General features: G+C 45.2%; 1 protein-coding gene and 1 pseudogene across 1 annotated transcript; both read left to right on the forward strand.

Moving 5' to 3' along the window:
* On the forward strand, positions 1,840-3,962 carry LOC18770056 (cytochrome P450 93A3). Its single transcript, XM_007203434.2, has 2 exons — positions 1,840-2,754; positions 3,244-3,962. The coding sequence occupies exons 1-2, from the start codon at positions 1,840-1,842 to the stop codon at positions 3,877-3,879; spliced, it is 1,551 nt and encodes a 516-aa protein (XP_007203496.1). The 3' UTR covers positions 3,880-3,962.
* LOC18770529 lies at positions 5,361-19,488 on the forward strand (annotated as a pseudogene).

Consider the following 21,606-nt stretch of genomic DNA (forward strand, 5'->3'; position numbering starts at 1 on the left):
TTTCTTCTTCTTCTTCTTCTTCTTCTTCTCTCTCTCTCTCTCTCTCTCTCTCTCTCTCTCTCTTTATTTTTCTCTTCTCTTTGCATGCACTACTATGCAATGTCCTGTGTTTTCAAAATGAAAGGAAATGACCCCTATTTATAGTAAATACTAAGGCGGCAACCAAATGGTTTCCTATTGGTTGGGGTTGCAGAGCTTATAAATTTGGATAACTATTCATTGCAATTGGCGGCAAGACAAAGGATAATGATTCAAATACTTACTAGCCAAGTAAATTTTAGATAACACTTAAATCTATTGATCAAGCATTTGTTGCCATCTACAAGGAGAAATAGCATGAGGTGAAAACATATAATATAGAGCTCACAAAATTTAATTAGATCAATCCCCGTAAAGGCCCCCAAGAAATCCCTAACTCGTTTCTAAAGCCAACTCCAAGTTAAGAAAACACACAAGCTACGATCTCTAACTCCTCCTGAGAATTTGATCACCACTTGCTTTCTCTTGTTTTCTATATATATATATATATATATCTGCATGCACTACTATGCAATGTCCCGTGTTTTCAAAATAAAAGGAAATGACCCCTATTTATAGTAAATACTAAGGCGGCAACCAAATGGTTTCCTATTGATTGGGGTGCAGAGCTTATAAATTTGGATAACTATTCATTGCAATTGGCAGCAAGACAAAGGATAATGATTCAAATACTTACTAGCCAAGTAAATTTTAGATAACTCTTAAATCTATTGACCAAGCATTTGTTGCCATCTACAAGGAGAAATAGTATCAGGTGTTTTCATGCTATGCCATAGATTGACAACAAACCAAGTCTAAAGTACATAGCTAGTAAGTGGACGTATCTCAAGCTAACTCTTTTGGCTTTATCAATATATATAAGTTATAAACTAAATATGTAACAAAATATTTAATTTCCCATAATTAGTGCATAACATTTTCAACATCATGTCTATTTGAGTCATTATTCACAGTTACAACAGTTTTATTAAAATTTACCAAACGGTTTTAACACTGCTTTCTGTACTAACAGCACTTTAAAAGAATTATTTACCAAACATGGAGCTGCTTCACTTTACAACTAATTATTTTCAAAGCACAGTAGAAACAACTTTTTTTAAAAGTGACAGCAATCCCAAACTAGCCCTTAGAATTCTTTTAGTGTTTGCATACAGATCCACTTAACCTTAGGCTACCAAATCATGTTAGAGTTCGAAGCAACTTTGAGCTTAATAAACCCAAAAGTTGAATGTGGGTTGAAATCCTGCAACCCCCCACCAAAAGGGAAAATAAAGAAAAGGAGAAAACTAGTCTTTGACCCAATCAGCTGCAGATAGCAACAGCAAGAATGACCAAATGCTTGCATATAAAAACTTGGAAATAGCCGGCTCTAAACGAATTGAAAATTTGAAACAAATAAGTTATGACAAGAACAACGTTGTAATTAATACATAGATGTACACTTGTTGTTTTTTAAACTCCCATTTTGCACCAAATACGGCTGCTGACCTAGTCTCTGCTCCTCACCCTTAGAACACTACACAAGCTTTCCAATGATTAGTTGCTTTCAAATGTAACCAGAAACAAACAATTTAAAATGTAAACAAATAGATTAAACTTGTCTTAATCTAATGGCAATCTTCCCCTTAGCGATAGCGATATGATTTTTATAACATGTATTACAAGAATAAACAGATTCTCAAATCCTGGGAAATTCAGTTACTAAAAACCTTCTGAGAACAAAACAGTGCTTCATCTCCTTATATAAGAACCCCTTAGATCAACGCCTTTTTGCAAGATTATTACAAAGATCAATCAACCATGGAAGTAGATTTCCAAGGCTACATCATACTTTTCCTTGTGTGGCTAGTCTCCACAATTCTTGTTCGAATCGTACTCACCAAAATTCGAACCAAGCCTCACCTTCCACCAAGTCCGATGGCCTTACCAATCATTGGACACCTCCACCTCCTGGCTCCGATACCTCACCAAGCTCTTCACAAGCTGTCAAACCGCTATGGATCTTTGATTCACATCTTTCTTGGTTCTGTCCCTTGTGTAGTCGCTTCCTCACCCGACATAGCCAAAGAGTTCCTCAAGACTCATGAAGGGTCTTTTTCCAACAGGCCTTATATTGCTGCTGTTGATTATCTCACATATGGATCAGCTGATTTTTCATTTGCTCCTTATGGACCTTACTGGAAATTCATGAAGAAACTTTGCATGTCTGAGCTTCTTGGTGGAAGAACACTCGATCAACTCCTTCCCGTCAGGCGCGAAGAGTTGACAAGTTTCGTACAGTTAATTCTAAAGAAGGCCAAGGCAGCTGAGGATGTTGATGTCGGAGCAGAGCTTATGACGGTAACAAATAATGTTATATCAAGAATGACTATGGGGCAGAGTTGCTCTGCAAATGAGACAGAGGCTAATGAGATTAGGAAGCTGGTGAAAGCTACAGCTGAGCTTTCGGGGAAGTTTAATCTGTCAGACTTTATTTGGTTTTGTAAGAATTTGGATTTGCAGGGATTTGGTAAAAGACTTAAGGAAGCGCGCGATAGGTTTGATACTATGATGGAGAGGATTATAAAGGAGCATCAAGAGGCAAGGAAGAAGAAGAAGGAGCTTGGTGAGGGTGGTGAGGCAGTTAAGGGTTTCCTTGACATTTTACTTGACATATCAGAAGATGAGACCTCAGAGTTTAGGTTGAGTATGGTAAACATAAAGGCCTTCATCATGGTACATAACTCTGATCTTTGCACACAACTTTCATTGCCTAATATTGCTCATTCCCTAATAGATAATGCCTCTTTTTAAGATTGAAGCATTCATTTATTAATTAGTTAAATGGTAAGTGATGTAATAATATCCTAATGATTGACAGAAATATTCGATCCATGGAACTAATGTAACACCAAATCTGTAGATGAAACACTGCTTCAAGTTCAAGAAACTCTGAGTTCATTAAAGCATAAATAAATCACTGATTATATGTTGTTAAATTGACTTGGAGCGTAGTTTTGCTACCCTCTGTACAAGCTCTCTGTTACAATATGCATGATGTAAGAAGAAGGTTACATGCATAACCGGCGTACACAAATTCTTTTCCATATGGCCAGGGACGTTAGCTTGCTTAGGAAAACCTAAAATCACAATAAATTTCTAAATGCTATGAGCATAATGAAGCACTTCTTGATTATTAATTAGGCCTTGGATACATGTTCACAGGATATATTTACAGCTGGAACCGACACATCCGCAATCACGACAGAATGGGCACTAGCAGAGCTGATCAACCACCCAGAAGTGATGAAGAAAGCAAGACAAGAAATTGACTCCATAGTTGGAAAGAACAGACTGGTAGAAGAATCAGACATCGCCAACCTTCGCTACCTACAAGCCATAGTGAAAGAGACCTTAAGGCTTCACCCCACAGGCCCATTAATTCTGAGAGAGTCAACAGAAGCCTGCAGCATTGGTGGCTATGAGATTCCAGCAAAAACCAGATTGTTTGTCAATGTGTGGGCTATCAACAGAGACCCCAACCACTGGGAGAAGCCATTGGAATTCGAGCCGGAGAGGTTTGTGACTGAAGACGGAAGTGGGAAGAGCCAGTTGGATGTGAGGGGGCAGCATTTTCATCTGTTGCCATTTGGTAGTGGAAGAAGAGGGTGCCCTGGAACCTCACTTGCATTGCAGGTTGTGCAGACAACACTTGCAGCTATGATCCAGTGCTTTGAGTGGAAAGTTGAAGGAGGGAGCAATAATGTTAACATGGAAGAGGCAGCTGGATTAACACTACCAAGGGCTCATCCTTTGGTTTGTGTTCCAGTGGCTAGGCTCAATCCCTTTCCATCTTCTTGATCAGACATTAAGAATCAAATTTAAAGCAGATTAATGTCTACTCGAATATTATATAAGAAAAAATACTTGTAACTTACTATTTCCTTTTGCAGAAAAATTACAGTATGACACGTATGTAAAAGCTTTTCTTTTTGTATGAGTTACTTTTGCATGACATGGGAAAAACCCCCAAACAAAACAAACTAAGCAGCAGCAGGTATCATTCGGGGTGTAGCGATCCCAAGGATATCATCAAGAAGGATATTTTCCAGCCAGCTTCGGGCCTCATCAAGGAGACATCCACCTAGCGCTAAGTTATAACTCCAATTTGCAATAGCATTTGCAGCATAATTTCTGTCTGTATATGTGATGAATGGAGCAGCCTCCAATCTGTGCAATGAGCTCATTGTAATGATGTTTTCATATGCAAGATAGACAGGTCATTTGACCAACACAAGAATGGTATGAACGAAATAAAAAACTAACGCGCTTGCGCTTCATAAAAATAAAGGCCTCTCGCACGCGGGAGCTCGTTGAGAGAGGCTAATTTGATATCAAATGTAGTGTCAGAAAATTTATACCGCGCGAGAGAATAGGCTAGTTTGATATCAAATGTGTTGTCCGAAAATTCATATATACATACATACATACATACATATATATATACACATACATACATACATATATATATATATATATATAGAGTCTTTCTCTTATCCGGATGTCCGGATTGTTTAGCATGCGGACCTCAATGTTTCTTCGATTTTCTTCTCTTATATATGCTGCCAAATCACAAGCCACTACACTGCTATATAAAAATATCCAGTCGGTGCTGTAGAAGTATACATCTTCAAATCATTTTTTACATGAAACACAACTGCAAACATTGGAATCCGCACACTAAACAATCCGGATGTCCGGATAAGAGAAAAATCCTATATATATCTTTTTATTTTTTTTTAATAATACAAGTGATAGTTTAAACTATACGGGAATGAGGTTTTTCACGCACACACTATCAATATGCCTTGAAGGTTAGAACCTAAGACCACTGGCAAGTTAATGACCTTTTTCACTATATTAGACCCCATTGACTCAATATCTTTTTCTTAAAAGAATACAAAGTCTTTCTTAAAAATAAAGAGCTAAAGGAGTCTTAATCTGTTATTGAAGCCTCCAATGGCAGTAGTATGCAAGTTATGTAATTTATAAATTCATCTTGTTTTGCACACGTTACTGAAATTATTGTTTTCTGTTTCTCCAAACACGAGCTCTTTGTTTATGTTTTGATCTCAAGTCGTTCTTATTCATATATTATTTTACCCACTCTATTCCAAGTTCATTATTTTATATAACATGTGTAATTGAGGGCTCAAAGTCTCAATATTAATATATAGGAAATCTAATTCCTCAGGAATTAAACCCCTGCAAATGAATTAGTGTTTTAGCTTCTTATATGAGCAACCCTCAGATCATCATCCTTGTTCCAAGATTGAAGCAAAGATCAATCAACCATGGAAGCAGAATTTCAAAGCTACATTATACTTTTCCTTGTCTCCATAGTTCTGGTTCGAACCATACTCACCAAAATTCAGAACAAACCTCGGCCTCCACCAAGTCCAATGGCCTTACCAGTCATTGGACACCTCCACCTCCTTGCTTTAATTCCTCACCAAGCTTTTCACAAGCTGTCTAGCCGCTATGGTTCTTTGATTCACATCTTTCTTGGTTCTGTTCCTTGTTTAGTCGCTTCCTCACCGGACATGGCAAAAGAGTTCCTCAAGACTCATGAAGGTTCCTTCTCCAGCAGGCCCTCTATGGCTGTTGTTGATTACCTCGCATATGGATCGTCTGATTTTGTATTTGCTCCTTATGGACCTTACTGGAAATTCATGAAGAAACTATGTGTTTCTGAGCTTCTTGGTGGAAGAACACTGGATCAGCTCCTTCCCGTCCGGCATGAAGAGTTGACAAGTTTCGTACAATTGATCCGAAAGAAGGCCAAGGCAGCTGAGGCTTTTGATGTTGGAGCGGCACTTATTACGATAACAAATAATATCATAACAAGAATGACTATGGGGCAGAGTTGGTCTAAAAATGAAAGAGATGCTGATGTGGTCAGGAAGGTGGTGAAAGTACTGCTGAGCTTAAGGGGAGACTTAACTTGTCGGATTTATTTTGGTTTTGTAAGAACTTGGATTTGCAGGGCTTTGGGAAAAGGGTTAAGGAACTACGCGATACGTTTGATACTATGATGGAGAGGGTTATAGAGGAGCACCAAGAGACAAGGAAGAAAAGGAAGGAACTTGGTGAAGGTTGTGATGCAGTTAAGGATTTGCTTGACATTTTACTCGACATATCCGAAGACGAGACCTCAGAGTTTAGATTGAGTAGAATAAACATAAAGGCCTTCATCATGGTACATACCTCTGATCTTGACACAAAATTTCACTATCTGTTATTTATTTCTTGCTCATGAAGGATTCATTCTTTCATTCATTATATAGTATTTGTTAAAGGACAACAATCATGCTAAAACTCTGAGGTCATTGCTTTAAGCTCCTAATGATTGGCATTGTCAAAACTATCAAATTAATGTAACACCAGATCTGTAGATGAAATAGTACTTTTGATTAAGCTCCTAATGATTGGCATTGTCAAATCCTTTTCTTCTCTACTCCTGAAAATGTATATGCTCAAAGCATTACTGTTTATTGATTGATATCCTTGAAATTGAGTTGGAGCATACCTTTGATAGCCTCCATTTGCAGATTTACAGATTGCATATAAGCTCCCTCTCCCAATATGCATCAATTATGTAAGAAGAGGGTTATGTGCTTAGGAATATAATTTGAAATTGCAATAGATTGATTATTTCTAAGTGCTAATGATGAGCATATGGAAATCAAGCAATCCTCGTTTATTAGCATTGCGTACATATTCACAGAATATATTTGCTGCTGGGACGGATACATCCGCGATTACGACAGAATGGGCACTAGCAGAGCTAATCAACCACCCAGAAGTGATGAAGAAAGCAATACAAGAAATTGACTCCATAGTTGGAAAGAACAGACTAGTACAAGAATCAGACATTGCCAACCTTCCTTACCTACAAGCCATAGTGAAGGAGACCCCCGCAGCCCCATTAATTGTGAGAGAGTCAACAGAAGCCTGCAGCATTGGTGGCTATGAGATTCCAGCAAAAACCAGATTGTTTGTCAATGTGTGGGCTATCAACAGAGACCCCAACCACTGGGAGAAGCCATTGGAGTTCGAGCCGGAGAGGTTTGTGACTGAAGACGGAAGTGGGAAGAGCCAGTTGGATGTGAGGGGGCAGCATTTTCATCTGTTGCCATTTGGTAGTGGAAGAAGAGGGTGCCCTGGAACTTCACTTGCATTGCAGGTTGTGCAGACAACACTTGCAGCTATTATCCAGTGCTTTGAGTGGAAAGTTGAAGGAGGGAGCAATAATGTTGATGTGGGAACCTAATTAAATCAAAACCCTAGGTCAAATAATTCCTTCCATTTGGGGATTATTTGACCTAATTGGGAATTATTCAATTTAATTGGGGATTACCCAATTAAATAGAATATTACCTAATCGGGTCGAGAATTAATTCTATTACTACCCCAATTTCCAATTAAATGAGGAGTTACCTATTTAAGTCAGGATTTGATTTGATACCTACCACAATTAGGGATTTGATTTACCCTAATTAATCAAATCCCTAATTCCCTAGCCTCCGAGACTACTATAAAAGCATAGCCACACACAATGGTAGAGGTACAGCTAAATTCCTACTGAAACTCTGCATAAATTATTTCTCAAAAACCCTAGCCACCTCCTTTCTTTCTCTCTCTCACACAGGGCTCCGGCCACCACACACGGCTCCGGCCACCCGGTTTTCCTTGAAACACCCTACCTGACTTAGGCATCGGAGGGCCTTTGGCCAACACCCCCCGGGTGTGGTCATTTTACTCCGATCTGTTTTGCAGGGAAAGAGAGAAGCAGAGAAGACGAAGGAATCTGTGGCGAATATTCTCCCGTGAGATTATTTGCACAAACAAATTGGTGCTTTCATTGAGAGCACGACATATATTCAAAGCGTGCTCCAAATCCATCTTTCACACATTTTTTCAAACAAACATGGTTGGTACAAGACGTACGAAGAGTAACGCCACCACGATGGGCCCATCTCATGGTTTCGTGGTCGAAACCTCAATGCAACCGCACGGAATCGTGGCTGCCAACACCTTGCAGTCGTCCTCTAGTGCTTTACAGCCGCCTTCAGCTGCTGGAATTGCAGAACAGCCGCCACATGACCCTGGGACCTCCACAGCCTTGCAGTTGCCAGCGCCGATTACCGGAGCTACTCTGCCTCGCTGTCCTGCCGTCGGATCACAGCAGCAGCCACACCACTCAACTACCGGATTTGCTGCTCAGCCCCATGGCTACTCCGACGTCATCCCAGTCTTGGAGCAGATCCATTCTCTCCCTCCTCTGCGATCACACTCGACATATGCACCTGTGTACGCGTCTAATGGAGCCCTAGCCCATGTGCCGTTGGGCCCGATGCACAACACTCTACTTGACCCGCGCAGTCAGTGGACCTTAACTCACGGGTCGATCAACTCACACAGAAGGTCGATGATCAGAACAACCTGATTGGCCAGCTACTCAGGCAGATAAATTTGAATCAAGGCCATAACCTTGGACCCCGTGACGAGGAAAGGAGGGCACACCAGCATTCCGGCAAGCAGTTCGAGAGGTCTCAGGCTGGTCAGACAAGGGCAAACCAGCAGAGGAGAGATCGAGATCGAGTAGATGAGACGCAGACAGCCGCAAGCCGTACTCTGAGCCGTTCGGGGCTAGAACCAAGGACCAATGTGCTCGAAAGGCTAGGCCCACAGACTAATGTCCACGCCCGCTTAGGCCCACAATCTAATGTCCACGCCCGCTTGGGCCCACAAGGAGCTCGAGTTCGTGAGCAGTCGCGTGACGAACGCAACGACCGACGCCCACCAACCCGCTCGAGGGCCAACACGCGACGGCAAGCTGTAGAGAGATCCTTCCAAGCTCAATCTCCTAATCTGCCCCAAAGGCAGGGCACCCAAGGGGATCGACCCTTGGGAACCGAGGAAGGAGTTAGCCAGTCACGCTCGAGACACCAAAGACGTCGACCTGACCTTACGGGTAGAAGATGATGATCGACGCCCACCAACCTGCTCGAGGACCAACACGCGGCGACAAGATGTAGAGGAATCCTCACAAGCTCAATCTTCTAATCTGCCCCACGGGCAGAACACCCAAGGGGATCGGCCCTTGGGAACCGAGGAAGAAGTTAGCCGGTCGCGCTCGAGGCACCGAAGATGCCGGCCCGAGACTCCAGTCCTGCGAGCAGAGGACGTTGAGAAGCTAGTAAATGACCGACTCCAAGCTCTCCAACTTAAAGGAAGCGCGGAGGAGGTCCTGCATAAGGAAATTGATCGAGTTGACTGCTCGCCCTTTACCAACAAAGTGGAACAAGCTCCTCCACCGAAGCGGTTCACAACGCCATCCATCACTCCATTCAAGGGGGACTCTGACCCTGAGAGCCATTTGAGGCACTTCAAGAGCTCCATGATCCTGTACAAGGCAGATGATGCCCTGATGTGCAAAGTGTTCGCGATGACCCTGCGAGGAGCAGCTCAAGACTGGTTCCACACTCTACCATCCGCGTCGATAGGAAACTTCAAGGAGTCGGCCTTCATCTTCACAAAGGAGTACACCTCCTACAAGACGGTCAGAAAGCATGCAGACCATCTGTTCAACCTGCGCAAGAAGCCAGACGAGTCTCTACGAGACTACCTGAGACGGTTTAAGGCTGAAAAGGCTAACATCATAGGATGCAATGACCAAGTTGCATCCTCAGCTTTCAAGAAGGGCTTGCCAACCGAGCACGAGCTATACCGGGAACTGGCCATAACACTAAGTCAAACCTTGGCAGAAGTGTTCGCGACGGCAGAACGCTACACACTTTGGGACGATGATCGAATCGCCGCAAAGAAAGCCAGCAAGCAAGTTGATCACCCGACGAAGCAGGCAAGCCAAAAGAGCAACCAATTCGAGCAAAAAGCCCGAGATAAGCGCAGATCGCGGCCCCGAGAGGGAAGCTCAGAAATTGGGACCTTCACTGAGTTCGCTATCCCTATTCATCAGATCCTGGCTCAAGTGAAGGACAAGTCTTGGGTGAGGAGACCGCCACTCATGAAAGGAGACCCCTCTAAGAGGGACACCAGTAAATACTGCGCATTCCATGGGGAGCACGGTCATTACACCAACAATTGCAATGCTTGGAAAAGGCATCTGGAGGAGCTGGTCAGAGAAGGTCATTGCACAGAATTCGTCGCAAAGAAGGCCATCCAACAGATCGAGGATCGTGATGCAGCTGCCAAGGAACCTCCCCAAAAGGTCATTCGAATCAACACCATTCTAGCTGACTCTCAGGAGTCCGGGCTGACCACCAAGGAGCGCAAGAGGAAGATCGCGCAGGCGACTTATGTCTCCCAAGTCACAACAGGAGTACCAGTTATCGTGGATACACCCGTCATTGGTTTCCAGAAGAAAGACTTGATCGGGCTTGACCTGCCGCATAATGACGCCCTAGTCATCTGCATTCAGATTGAACAAGCTGTGATCGAGCGAGTTCATGTGGATAAGGGCAGCGCAGCCAACATCCTGCAACTATCTGTCATCCAACAGATGGGATTGGAGCCCAAGATTAGCAAGCTTGCAAGGTCGCTCACTGGCTTCAATGGGGCCACATCAATCACTGTTGGACTGATCGACCTTGACGTCCACTCACCCCCAGTAGTCTGCTTGCAAACCTTCATGGTCATCGACGAGATCTCCCCGTACAACGGAATCCTGGGCCGACCGTGGATCAGCAAGATCGAGGCTATCACATCTGCTCTACACCAGAAGATTCGCTACCCTATCCCTGGAGGCAGAATCGGGCAGATCAATAGTGACCAAGCCATGGCAAGAAGATGCACAGCTCACGGACTCAAGAGGATCAAGGCCAGGGAATCCGCCTGGAAGACTCCCCTGAAAAGGGTTGGAAGTCTGAGGATGACGTTGAGTTAGTACCTCCTGATCTTGGCCAGCCAGACAAAGAAGCGCAGATCGGCTCGCGCCAGAATCCAAACAAGAAAGATTAAGGCGAGGGAATCTGCCCGGAAGACTCCCCTTGGAAGTCTGAGGATGACGTTGAGTTAGTACCCCCTGATCTTGGCCAGCCAGACAAAGAAACGCAGATCGGTTCACGCCAGAATCCAAACAAGAAGGATCGAGAGGAGGGAATCCGCCCGGAAGGCTCCCTTGAAGAAGGTTGGAAGCCTGAGGAAGACGTTGAGTTAGTACCCCTCGATCCTAACCAGCAGACAAGAAAGCACGGATCGGCTCGCGCCTAAGCCCAGACGAGAAGGTGGAACTTACCACATTCCTCCAAAACAACAAAGACATGTTCGTGTGGTCACCATCTGACATGCCCGGCATCGACCCAAACATCATCTGCCACCGCCTCCATGTCAACCCAGCCAGCAAGCCCGTGGTGCAGAAGAGACGCAACTTCGCTCCCGAGCGAGTCGCCATCATTGAAGCCGAGATCGACAAGCTTCTAGCCGCTGGATTTATTGAAGAAGTCTCCTACTCAGAATGGCTGGCCAACGTTGTTCTGGTGGCAAAACAAGAAAAGGGCAAATGGAGAGTGTGCGTCGATTACACCGACCTCAACAAAGCATGCCCTAAAGACAACTTCCCATTGCCGAGGATCGACCAGCTCGTGGATTCGACTTCCGGCAACCAGCTGCTCAGCTTCATGGATGCCTACTCCGGCTATAATCAAATTATGATGTACGACGATGATAAGGCGAAGACCTCTTTCATCATCGAGAGAGGGACCTACTGCTACAAGGTCATGCCCTTTGGGTTGAAGAACGCTGGAGCAACCTATCAAAGGCTCGTGAATAAGATTTTTAAGGAGCAGATCGGTAGAACCATGGAAGTCTACGTGGATGATATGCTGGTCAAAGCCCCCAAGCGTGGAGACCACCTCAAAAACCTCGCCGAGGCATTTAGCCTGCTCCGCCAATACCGCATGAAGCTGAATCCAAGTAAATGCACGTTCGGTGTAGCATCCGGCCGATTCTTGGGGTACTTAGTCACACAACGAGGTATAGAGGCACATCCACGCCAAATTAAAGCTATTCTCGAGATGAAGTCACCTTCCACAGTGAAGGAAATACAAAGTCTGACGGGCAGAGCAGCAGCTCTCAACTGATTCCTCTCAAAGTTTACCGACAAGTGCAGACCATTCTTCAAAGCTTTGAAGAAAGGGCAAAAAGACAAGTGGGACGAGGAGTGCAAAGTAGCTTTCCAGAGTCTAAAGACCTACCTTACTTCACCTCCCCTACTCTCGAAGCCAGTTCCTAGTGAAGACTTGTTCGTGTACCTGGCAGTGTCCAACTCGGCCGTCAGCTCAGCTCTCATCCGAGAATAACTTGGGGCCCAACATCCGATATTCTATACGTCAAAAGCTCTCCTCGATGCAAAGACTCGCTACCCAAAATTGGAGAAGCTCATTTTGGCCCTTGTCGTTTCTGCGAGAAAGCTGCGACCTTATTACCAAGCTCACCGAGTCGTCGTTATGACTGACTTTCCTTTGAGATCAATCCTCCACAGCCTTGATGCTTCTCAGCGGCTCATGAAGTGGGCAATAGAGCTAAGCCAATACGACCTCCTCTACCGGCCAAAGACTGCGATAAAAGCCCAAGCCTTAGCAGACTTTGTTGCAGAGTTCACACCATCAGCCGAAGAAGAGAAGCTGGTCAGCAAAAAGAAGGAAAGTTCGAGAGCAAACAAGACCTCCGCGGAACCTGACCAACCCAGAGACATGTGGCAGCTACGCGTAGATGGAGCGTCAAACCAGAAAGGAGCTGGAGCAGGCGTCGTCATTGTCACCCCTGATGGAACCCTGTTAGAGCAAGCTATCACACTTGGCTTACCGGCTTCAAATAACGAGGCAGAGTATGAGGCATTGCTCGCTGGCTTGCGCTTGGCAAAGGAGCTATCAATCAAGAAGCTGGCCATCTACTCGGATTCCCAGCTGATTACAAGTCAAGCCTCAGGAGAGTACATGGCAAAACACCCAAGGATGATCTTGTACCTTGACAAAGTCCAAGAGCTGTTGAAGGCATTTCCCACCTTCACCATCCAGCAGGTGCCCTGAGCAGAGAACGCGCACGCAGATGCACTGGCAAGCTTAGGATCAGCACTGGATACCCAGTTCAGACGCTCCATCCCAGTCGAGCACCTTGACCAGCCTAGCATAGAAGAGGCAGAACAACCGGACCTAATGCAGATCGACGAGGATCCTAGCTGGCAAGAACCCATCATTGACTACCTAGTGAATGAAAACTTGCCCGATGACAAGTCCGAGGCCAGGAAAATCAAGCAGAAGGCTGCAAGATATTACATGAAAGGCGACACGCTTATCCGCAGATCATACTATGGGCCTCATCTCACTTGCATCAAGTACCCGCAAACGCTCGAGGTTCTCTGCAAAATACACGACGGCGAGTGTGGGAATCACGCTGGAGGCAGGTCGCTTGCTCAGAAGGCTCTTAGCATCGGCTATTTTTGGCCTACCATGCGCAAAGACTCTACGGAGTATGCTCGAAGATGTGATCGATGCCAACGATACAAGCCGATCCCTGGCTTGCCAGCTGAGGAATACCATCCACAGAACAGTCCATGGCCGTTCATGCAGTGGGCCATTGACTTGGTGGGACCTATGCCGACAGCACCTGCCAATAAGGAGATGATAATCGTAGCCACTGATTACTTCACCAAATGGATCGAGGCCGAGGCTTTATCTTCTACCAAGGAAGCTGACGTTGAACGATTCATCTAGAAGAACATCATTTGCAGATTCGGTTGCCCGCAATCGATAGTTACCGACAATGGTACACAGTTCGTGGGCAGGCAGATCACTGCATTCCTTGCGAAGTATGGCATCAAGCAACACATGTCAACCCCCAGATACCCGCAAGGCAATGGCCAAGCAGAGGCATCCAACAAGATCGTGCTGGACTGCCTAAAGAAAAGACTGGAAGGCGCAGAAGGAAAATGGGTCGACGAGCTGCCAGGAGTTCTATGGGCTTATCGCACAACCAAAAGGAGATCGACCGGAGAGACACCGTTTTCCTTGGCCTATGGGACAGAGGCAATCATTCCCCCACACATCACAGTCCCTTCTATGAGCATTGAGGTGGGCAGTCTTGACCAAAACTGCAGGTAGATGAGAATCAACGTTGACCTGCTCGAAGAAGAACGAGAAAAGGCCATTGTTCGAGTTGCCGCCTACCAGCAGCAGTTGACATCCTACTACAATAAGAAGGCCAAGATCAGATAGTTTCGCCCTGGAAACCTTGTGCTCAGAAAAACTTTCATCACATCACCGAGGCAAGGGTCAAAGAAGATGAAGCCAAATTGGGAAGACCCTTACATGATCAGCCGATCTGGGGGCAGAGGAAGTTACACCCTCGACACTCTAGAAGGGAAGGAAATTCCAAGACAATGGAATGCCCACCACCTTCGGAGATACTATCCGTGAAGCTCTTCGCTTACCAGCTCGACTCCTAGCAGACGACGAGCCTCCCGTACTTCAATTGAAGACAAACTGCTTTCGATGTTGCCTATGTTGTTAATTTACTTTATTCAATAAAGCGATGTATTCACACCAACATCAATACAAGAGCCAGCTTTTCAATGAAGTACTTTTTCGAGCATTATGTCCCACAAACATATACATGCAGGCAACGAGCCTTACCTCAATTGCAGACAAACTCAATGGAGTCTTTTTCAAGCGCTATGTCCCCGACATACGCACACAGGCGACAAGCCTTACCTCCATTGCAGACAAGCTGCTCCCCGGAGCACAAACTCAATGGAGTCTTTTTCAAGCGCTATGTCCCCGACATACGCACACAGGCGACAAGCCTTACCTCCATTGCAGACAAGCTGCTCCCCAGAGCACAAACTCAATGGAGTCTTTTTCAAGCGCTATGCCCCCGACATACGCACACAGGCGACAAGCCTTACCTCCATTGCAGACAAGCTACTCCCCGGAGCACAAACTCAATGGAGTCTTTTTCAAGCGCTATGTCCCTGACATACGCACACAGGCGACAAGCCTTACCTCCATTGCAGACAAGCTGCTCCCCGGAGCACAAACTCAATGGAGTATTTTTCAAGCGCTATGTCTCCGACATACGCACACAGGCGACAAGCCTTAGCTCCATTGCAGACAAGCTGCTCCCCGGAGCACAAACTCAATGGAATTCTTTTTCAAGCGCTATGTCTTCCAAGTGCCATGTCTCCGGACACACACTTACAAGATACAATGAGAATTGAAGTTCGAAAGACAACTGAAAATTCCATAACAAAGCGGCCAATCAGCCAAGTTCAACAAGAAGTAAGATGGTCAAACAAAGACCACTTATTGAAAGAAAATAACAAAGTTCAAAAATAGCAAAAATGAACTACAACTACTAGGGAACTTCAGCAGGTGACCCTTAGCCGGTCACATCCTCAACTGCACTGGCAGCAGCCTCATTCTGCCCAGCCAGCACAACTTGCTCAACCGCCTCGGCTGCTTGCTCCTTCGCATCCGCTTTAGCCTCATTAGCTGACCCACCTTGGCGTTTGTCTTCCTCAATTGCAGCTTCATCTGCTATCTGCTCTTCAACTGTTTCTGCATCCATAGCATCCACCTGCCCACTCTGAGCGTGGGGCAGGTCAAGACCAGACTGCTCACCGTCATCATCTTCGAGGGGGCAGCAAGGAGAAGCACCATTCTGGCAATCCAGGTACCCCAGCTTGTACGCATTAGCAGCCATCTTGTGCTTGGATGCCTCCGTGGCTTCCACATGGGTGTCAAACTTAACCAGCAATTTGTCATGATCCTGGGCCCAAGCGGCATGCTTATGTTCGAGGCAGAAGAAGGCTTCCTTGCGTTCGAGCAGGGTAGCCATAAGAGACTTGAGTTCACCATCCTTTTGGCCAACTGAACTCTTGAGCACGGACATACTCTCCTTCATCTCGGAAATCCTCGCATCATGGCGAATCCGCTCGTTCGAGAGCTTGTCAGTTAGGTCGGAATTCTTCTTCACCAGTTCGTCGAGTAGGGCAGAAGAGGGGGCAACATTACGCGAGTTTCGCATGGCCCCAACAGCAAAAACCATTCCTTTTTGAAGGTGATACATGGCAGCTTCTTCTTGCTTATCCAAGGGAAGGCTCGAGAAAGCACAAAGGTCACCAGCTCGATACACGTGATCAGCTAGCTTAGCGCAAGCAGATGGACTTGACAGAAAGCCCGTTTTCAGCAGATCAGACACTGGCTCGCCCCCAGCAGAGCTATCACCAGTTCCCGGACCGGCAGTTCGTGCAATTGGAGGACTCTTCGGTCGAGCAGACGACTCTTTAGCTCTTTTGGCTGCAACTTGCAACATTGAGTCAGCCCTGCGCTTGACTGTTCGTGGCCCCGCAGATGAGTCGTGGTTGCTGGACAGAGGTACAGTCATCTCAGCTTGGTTCCCAGATCGGCACGGACGACCCAAACCTTGCTTCCCAGCGGCTTCCTTGCATGGCAGATCACGGGTCTTAGGCAGTACGGACAAAGACTTGAGCAGAATTTCCCGAACCTCCTGCATGCCATTGGCCTTCTTGCTGTTCGCGTTGACGAGGCGTTTGATCCCGGCAGACGAGGCAGGAGCAACTCCCATATGGGCCTTCAGAGCAGGCGAGACCTCCCTTGTAGAAGACTTGTTCGTGGCAAGAGAAGATCTCGGCTGTCTTCGCTGTGGAGACATGTCCACTGATCGTGAAACTGCAGCTTCGTCTCGAGCAGAGCTATTGCACGCTTTCCCGCCCTCGGGGGACTCAGTCGATGACTCCTCCCGCTCAACTGGCAAGTCACTTAGCTCCAAGCAGCGCGACTTCCACCTTTTGATATCTTCAGCAGGGGGCAGGCCACCGACTTCCTTCCGATGTTCGCTCAGCAGCCAGCGCCATTCACGAAACTTGGCGGGGATGCTCAAAGCCTGTCGAACCTTCGTCATGTCCGGGTCGAGAACGAGCTTCTTTCGGATGGCATCATCGCAAGAATGAGACAAAAGTTAGTCAGACACAGCAAAGAATTCCATGACAACAGTAGCAGATCAGAGGAATGCGACTTACCATCGCAGTAGGTGAGAGGAATGAGCGGACCATCGCCAACCTCCCTTTCCCATCTGCCGCTGACCTCCAGCACATCCTTGCTCCACACATGATCGCCCTGACTCAAACTATCAAACAACTTGGGTTCGCGTGCGCAAAGTTGGGCATATTTCTAGAAGCGTCTCACCTCGAAGAAGTAGAAGAACTCCTGCACGGTCAAATCCAGCTTGAAGAAGCGGCTCAAATTTTCAAAGCAGATGACCGCCCGATAAACATTCGGAGTACACTGGCTCGGGGCACATTCCATGGCACAGAACACCTCCCTGAAGAATTTTGACAGCGGAAACGTGAATCCCAGCGAGAAATAGAAGGGGCGGAACGTGATAATCCTGGCGCCTGGATTGTTCGGATCCACACGAGGTATACTGTCAGATGTGGGCTCTGCCAACTTGACATGCACATCCTTGGGTATAGCGGAGTCGAAAAGGGCACGCCACGTTTTGAACTGGGCCTTAGTGGTGACACGGTGCAAATTGGCCACAAATTTCTCTTTGGGAACTTGAGAACCGCCCCACAGGTACAAGGGCACTTGTGAGCTTGGTGATCGGCTCTTTCTTTCAGAAGACATGGTCATTGAGCAGCTGCAAAAAAAAAAAAAAAAATTAGCAAAGAGAGTCGCGTTAAAATTCCTAGTTCGTGAACCAAAAAAAAAAAAACAGCAGCAAAAAGGGGTCCAGCAAAGCTGCAGCCCAATCTGCAGAGGAGCCCAGTGCCTGCTAGCCCGAGCCCACTTGGCGCACAGCACACGCGGCCCATCGACGCAGCAGCCCAATTCGCGCCTCCAGCCCAGTTCGCGCCTCCAGCTCAGCTCGCGCTCCGGCCCAGCTCGCATCCCAGCACGGGCCTGCTCCGTTCGCTCTAGCTCTGCGGCCCAAGATGCGCCCAGCTATTCGCCTGGTCCAGCAGCCATGCCCAGCGCGCATGGCCCATCCTAGCGCGCCCCAGCTCGAGCCCAGACTGCAGCCTCGGTCCATGCAAGGCTAGCCCTTGCGCACCTGTTCTAGCTATGCCTACCCGTGCGCACCAAGTTCGCCAGCAGCAAGCACTCCTCCAGTTGAACCCAAGCTTGCGACAGCACCTCTTGCTGCCATCTTGGCTCACCAGCGCACACCAAGCTTGCATGCCTCCCTTGGCAAACCAGTTCACCTTGCTGCCAAAGCTCACCATGCTGGACCCGCAGCCAAGAAGACAAAATATATATGTAAATATACTTATATATATGCACATATATATATATATATCTTACCTAAAGATACACTCTCTCCCTTGGCAAGCAGACGATTTTCAAAGAACCTCTCTTTGGAATATGGGAAGTGTTTCTTGCGGTGTGAAGACAAGCAAGGGAGGGCCTCATATTTAAAGGATAAAAATTCCTTGACCTACAAGGAATCGCGAACTCTTTCCAACATGGGAGTTCATAAAATTGGCAAGTCAAACACCTCCTCAACTCGGGAGCCCAAGTCCACGAAAGAAGCCCAGTTACAGCTGGACAGCCCAACGGATAATTTACATCTCCTACATGCCACCACACGCCATGCAGAAGCTGGGGGGCATTTGTGGGAACCTAATTAAATCAAAACCCTAGGTCAAATAATTCCTTCCATTTGGGGATTATTTGACCTAATTGGGAATTATTCAATTTAATTGGGGATTACCCAATTAAATAGAATATTACCTAATCGGGTCGAGAATTAATTCTATTCCTACCCCAATTTCCAATTAAATGAGGAGTTACCTATTTAAGTCAGGATTTGATTTGATACCTACCACAATTAGGGATTTGATTTACCCTAATTAATCAAATCCCTAATTAATCAAATCAATTCCAAAAATGGGAGGAATAATTCCCTTCCATGTACGGAATTATTCCTCTGAAACCCTAGCCTCCGAGACTACTATAAAAGCATAGCCACACACAATAGTAGAGGTACGTCTAAATTCCTACTGAAACTCTGCATAAATTATTTCTCAAAAACCCTAGCCACCTCCTTTCTTTCTCTCTCTCACACAGGGCTCCGGCCACCACACACGGCTCCAGCCACCCGGTTTTCCTTGAAACACCCTACCTGACTTAGGCATCGGAGGGCCTTTGGCCAACACCCCCCGGGTGTGGTCCTTTTACTCCGATCTGTTTTGCAGGGAGAGAGAAAAGCAGAGAAGACGAAGGAATCTGTGGCGAATATTCTCCCGTGAGATTATTTGCACAAACAGTTGACATGGAAGTGGCAGCTGGATTAACAGTACTACCAAGGGCTCATCCTTTGGTTTGTGTTCCGGTGGCTAGGCTCAATCCCTTCCCATCTTCTTGATCAGGCATTAAGAATCAAATTTAAAGCAGATTAATGTCTACTCGAATATTAATATATATAAAAATATTTGTAACGAACTATTTCTTTTTGCAGAAAAATTATAGTGTGACACGTATGTAAATACTTTTTTTTTTTATAATTTTAATGAGTTATTTTTGTATACGTGTCATGTCAGACTGTAATTTATATGTACGGGGAAATGGCTCCCCGGGAGCCAAGCAATGTCGTATATAAATCATCTACTCTATCAAATTGTGCTACTTTCTATGTACTTTTGGCTCACATTGAAAAAACCCGCAATCTCACGAATCACGATCTGCAAATCACTCAAGAGTAAGGGTGGGTGCGGTCCGATTCGGTTCAGTTCTCACCTCAAACCGGAATAGAAACCGATACTCTTTAACCGGTCTAATTCGATCAAAAAAATTTCAAAAACTGGCTGGTTCGTTTCTGACCGGTTCCGGTTTTGAACTGGATTATTAATTTTTAATAATTATTTTTTTCCCAAAATTTTTTTTAAAAAAATTATAATAAATAACTTATTTTTTTGGCTTAAAAATTAACAAATAATCCAATTTCATACATTTATAAATTTTTTGAAGTTGAACTTTGAAAAATAGTGATTATAAAATTCAAAATATGGCATTAGATTTTAAAATTTTGTAAAAATAAAAAAATATATATGACCGGTCCAATGCGATGGGGTGTAAAACCGAAACCAGAACCGGTTGGAACTAGTTCGGTCAGGTTTCGGTCTGGTTTGTTGACTTTTTTGGTCAACTGGTTTTTTTCACCGATTCGGTTCGTTGTTCCAGTTTTCCGGTCCCGATGCCCACCCCTACTCAAGAACAAAAATAAATGAAAAGTCCAACAAAGAGAGAAAGTTCAAGACAAACCTCAAGCACAAGTAGGGGTGGGCGCGGTTTGGTCCGATATGGTTTCCACTTCACACCGGAATAGGAATTGGTACTATTCAACCAGTGTGGTTCAGTTCAATTTTAGTGAAAAATGTTGCGCTCACGAGTGCGTAATTAGAAAAAGGCATATCGCACAATTGTAATGATGTTTTCACATGCAAGATAAACATGTCACTTGGCAAACACAACAATCGTAATAAATGAAATAAAAAACTATCACGCTTCATAAAAATAAAGTCCTCTCGCATGTTGGGGCTCATTGAGTGAGGTTAATTTGATATCAAATGCAGTGTCTGAAAATTCATACAACGTGAGAGAATAGGCTAGTTTGATCAAATGTGGTGTCTGAAAATTCATATATATATAATACGAGTGATAGTCTAAACTATACAGGGTGAAGCTTTGAATATTCTCGATGCTTTTCATTGAACAATAGTATGATAATTATATACGAAGTTTTGCTTGGTATCTACACAAAGGATTTCCTATTCTAGGCAAGAATTAATCAAGTCCTTGAGAGACAAGGAATATATATACAGCAAATCTAGGAAATAAATATAAATAAACAGGAAACTAAATCCTTTAAGGATCACGTCTCATTACACCCGAGCAAGTTGACGGGGTAGGGGAGCACATGCAGCTTGGACTAAAGTACGGAAAACCGAGCAAGAGATAGACCCTTAGTGAAGATATCTGATCAACGGTAGAACAATAAGCAACAAGCAAGTCATTGAGCACCACCTTTTCATGAACAAAGTGATAATCAACCTCGACATGGAGAGTGTGAGAGTGAAACACCGGATTAGAGGCAAGAGAGAGAGAGCACTAATATTATCACACCAAAGCTTAGGACAAGGAACTAGAAGATGAAGATCAAGAAATAAAGCCCATAACCAAGACAGAGTGGAGGCAGTGTAGGCAAGCTGGCGGTACTGGAGCGGGGGACACCACGTTGCTTCTTAGAGCTCCAAGAAATTAAGTTAGTACCGAAATAAACTCAACAGCAACTAGTAGAGCAACGATCATCAAGATCCCCCGCATAATCAGCATCAGAATAGACACGGAGATGAAGATTTCTTAGCAAATAGAGTAACCCAAGATCCTTCATCGAAAATTGACAACCCAATTCAGAAATAAGTGTGGTGATGCGAGAGGGATCAAAGCTAGTAGCAAGGATATCATCGACATAAATCAACAAATA

This window comes from Prunus persica, chromosome G7, assembly GCF_000346465.2.
Source record: "Prunus persica cultivar Lovell chromosome G7, Prunus_persica_NCBIv2, whole genome shotgun sequence".
Taxonomy (NCBI): domain Eukaryota; kingdom Viridiplantae; phylum Streptophyta; class Magnoliopsida; order Rosales; family Rosaceae; genus Prunus; species Prunus persica.

Excerpts from the sequence above, each read along its gene's own strand:
- LOC18770056 (XM_007203434.2), top strand. The coding sequence starts at position 1,840 with ATGGAAGTAGATTTCCAAGGCTACATCATACTTTTCCTTGTGTGGCTA. Across the intron at positions 2,755-3,243 it reads ACATAAAGGCCTTCATCATG|GATATATTTACAGCTGGAAC; the intron begins GTACATAACTCT and ends ACATGTTCACAG.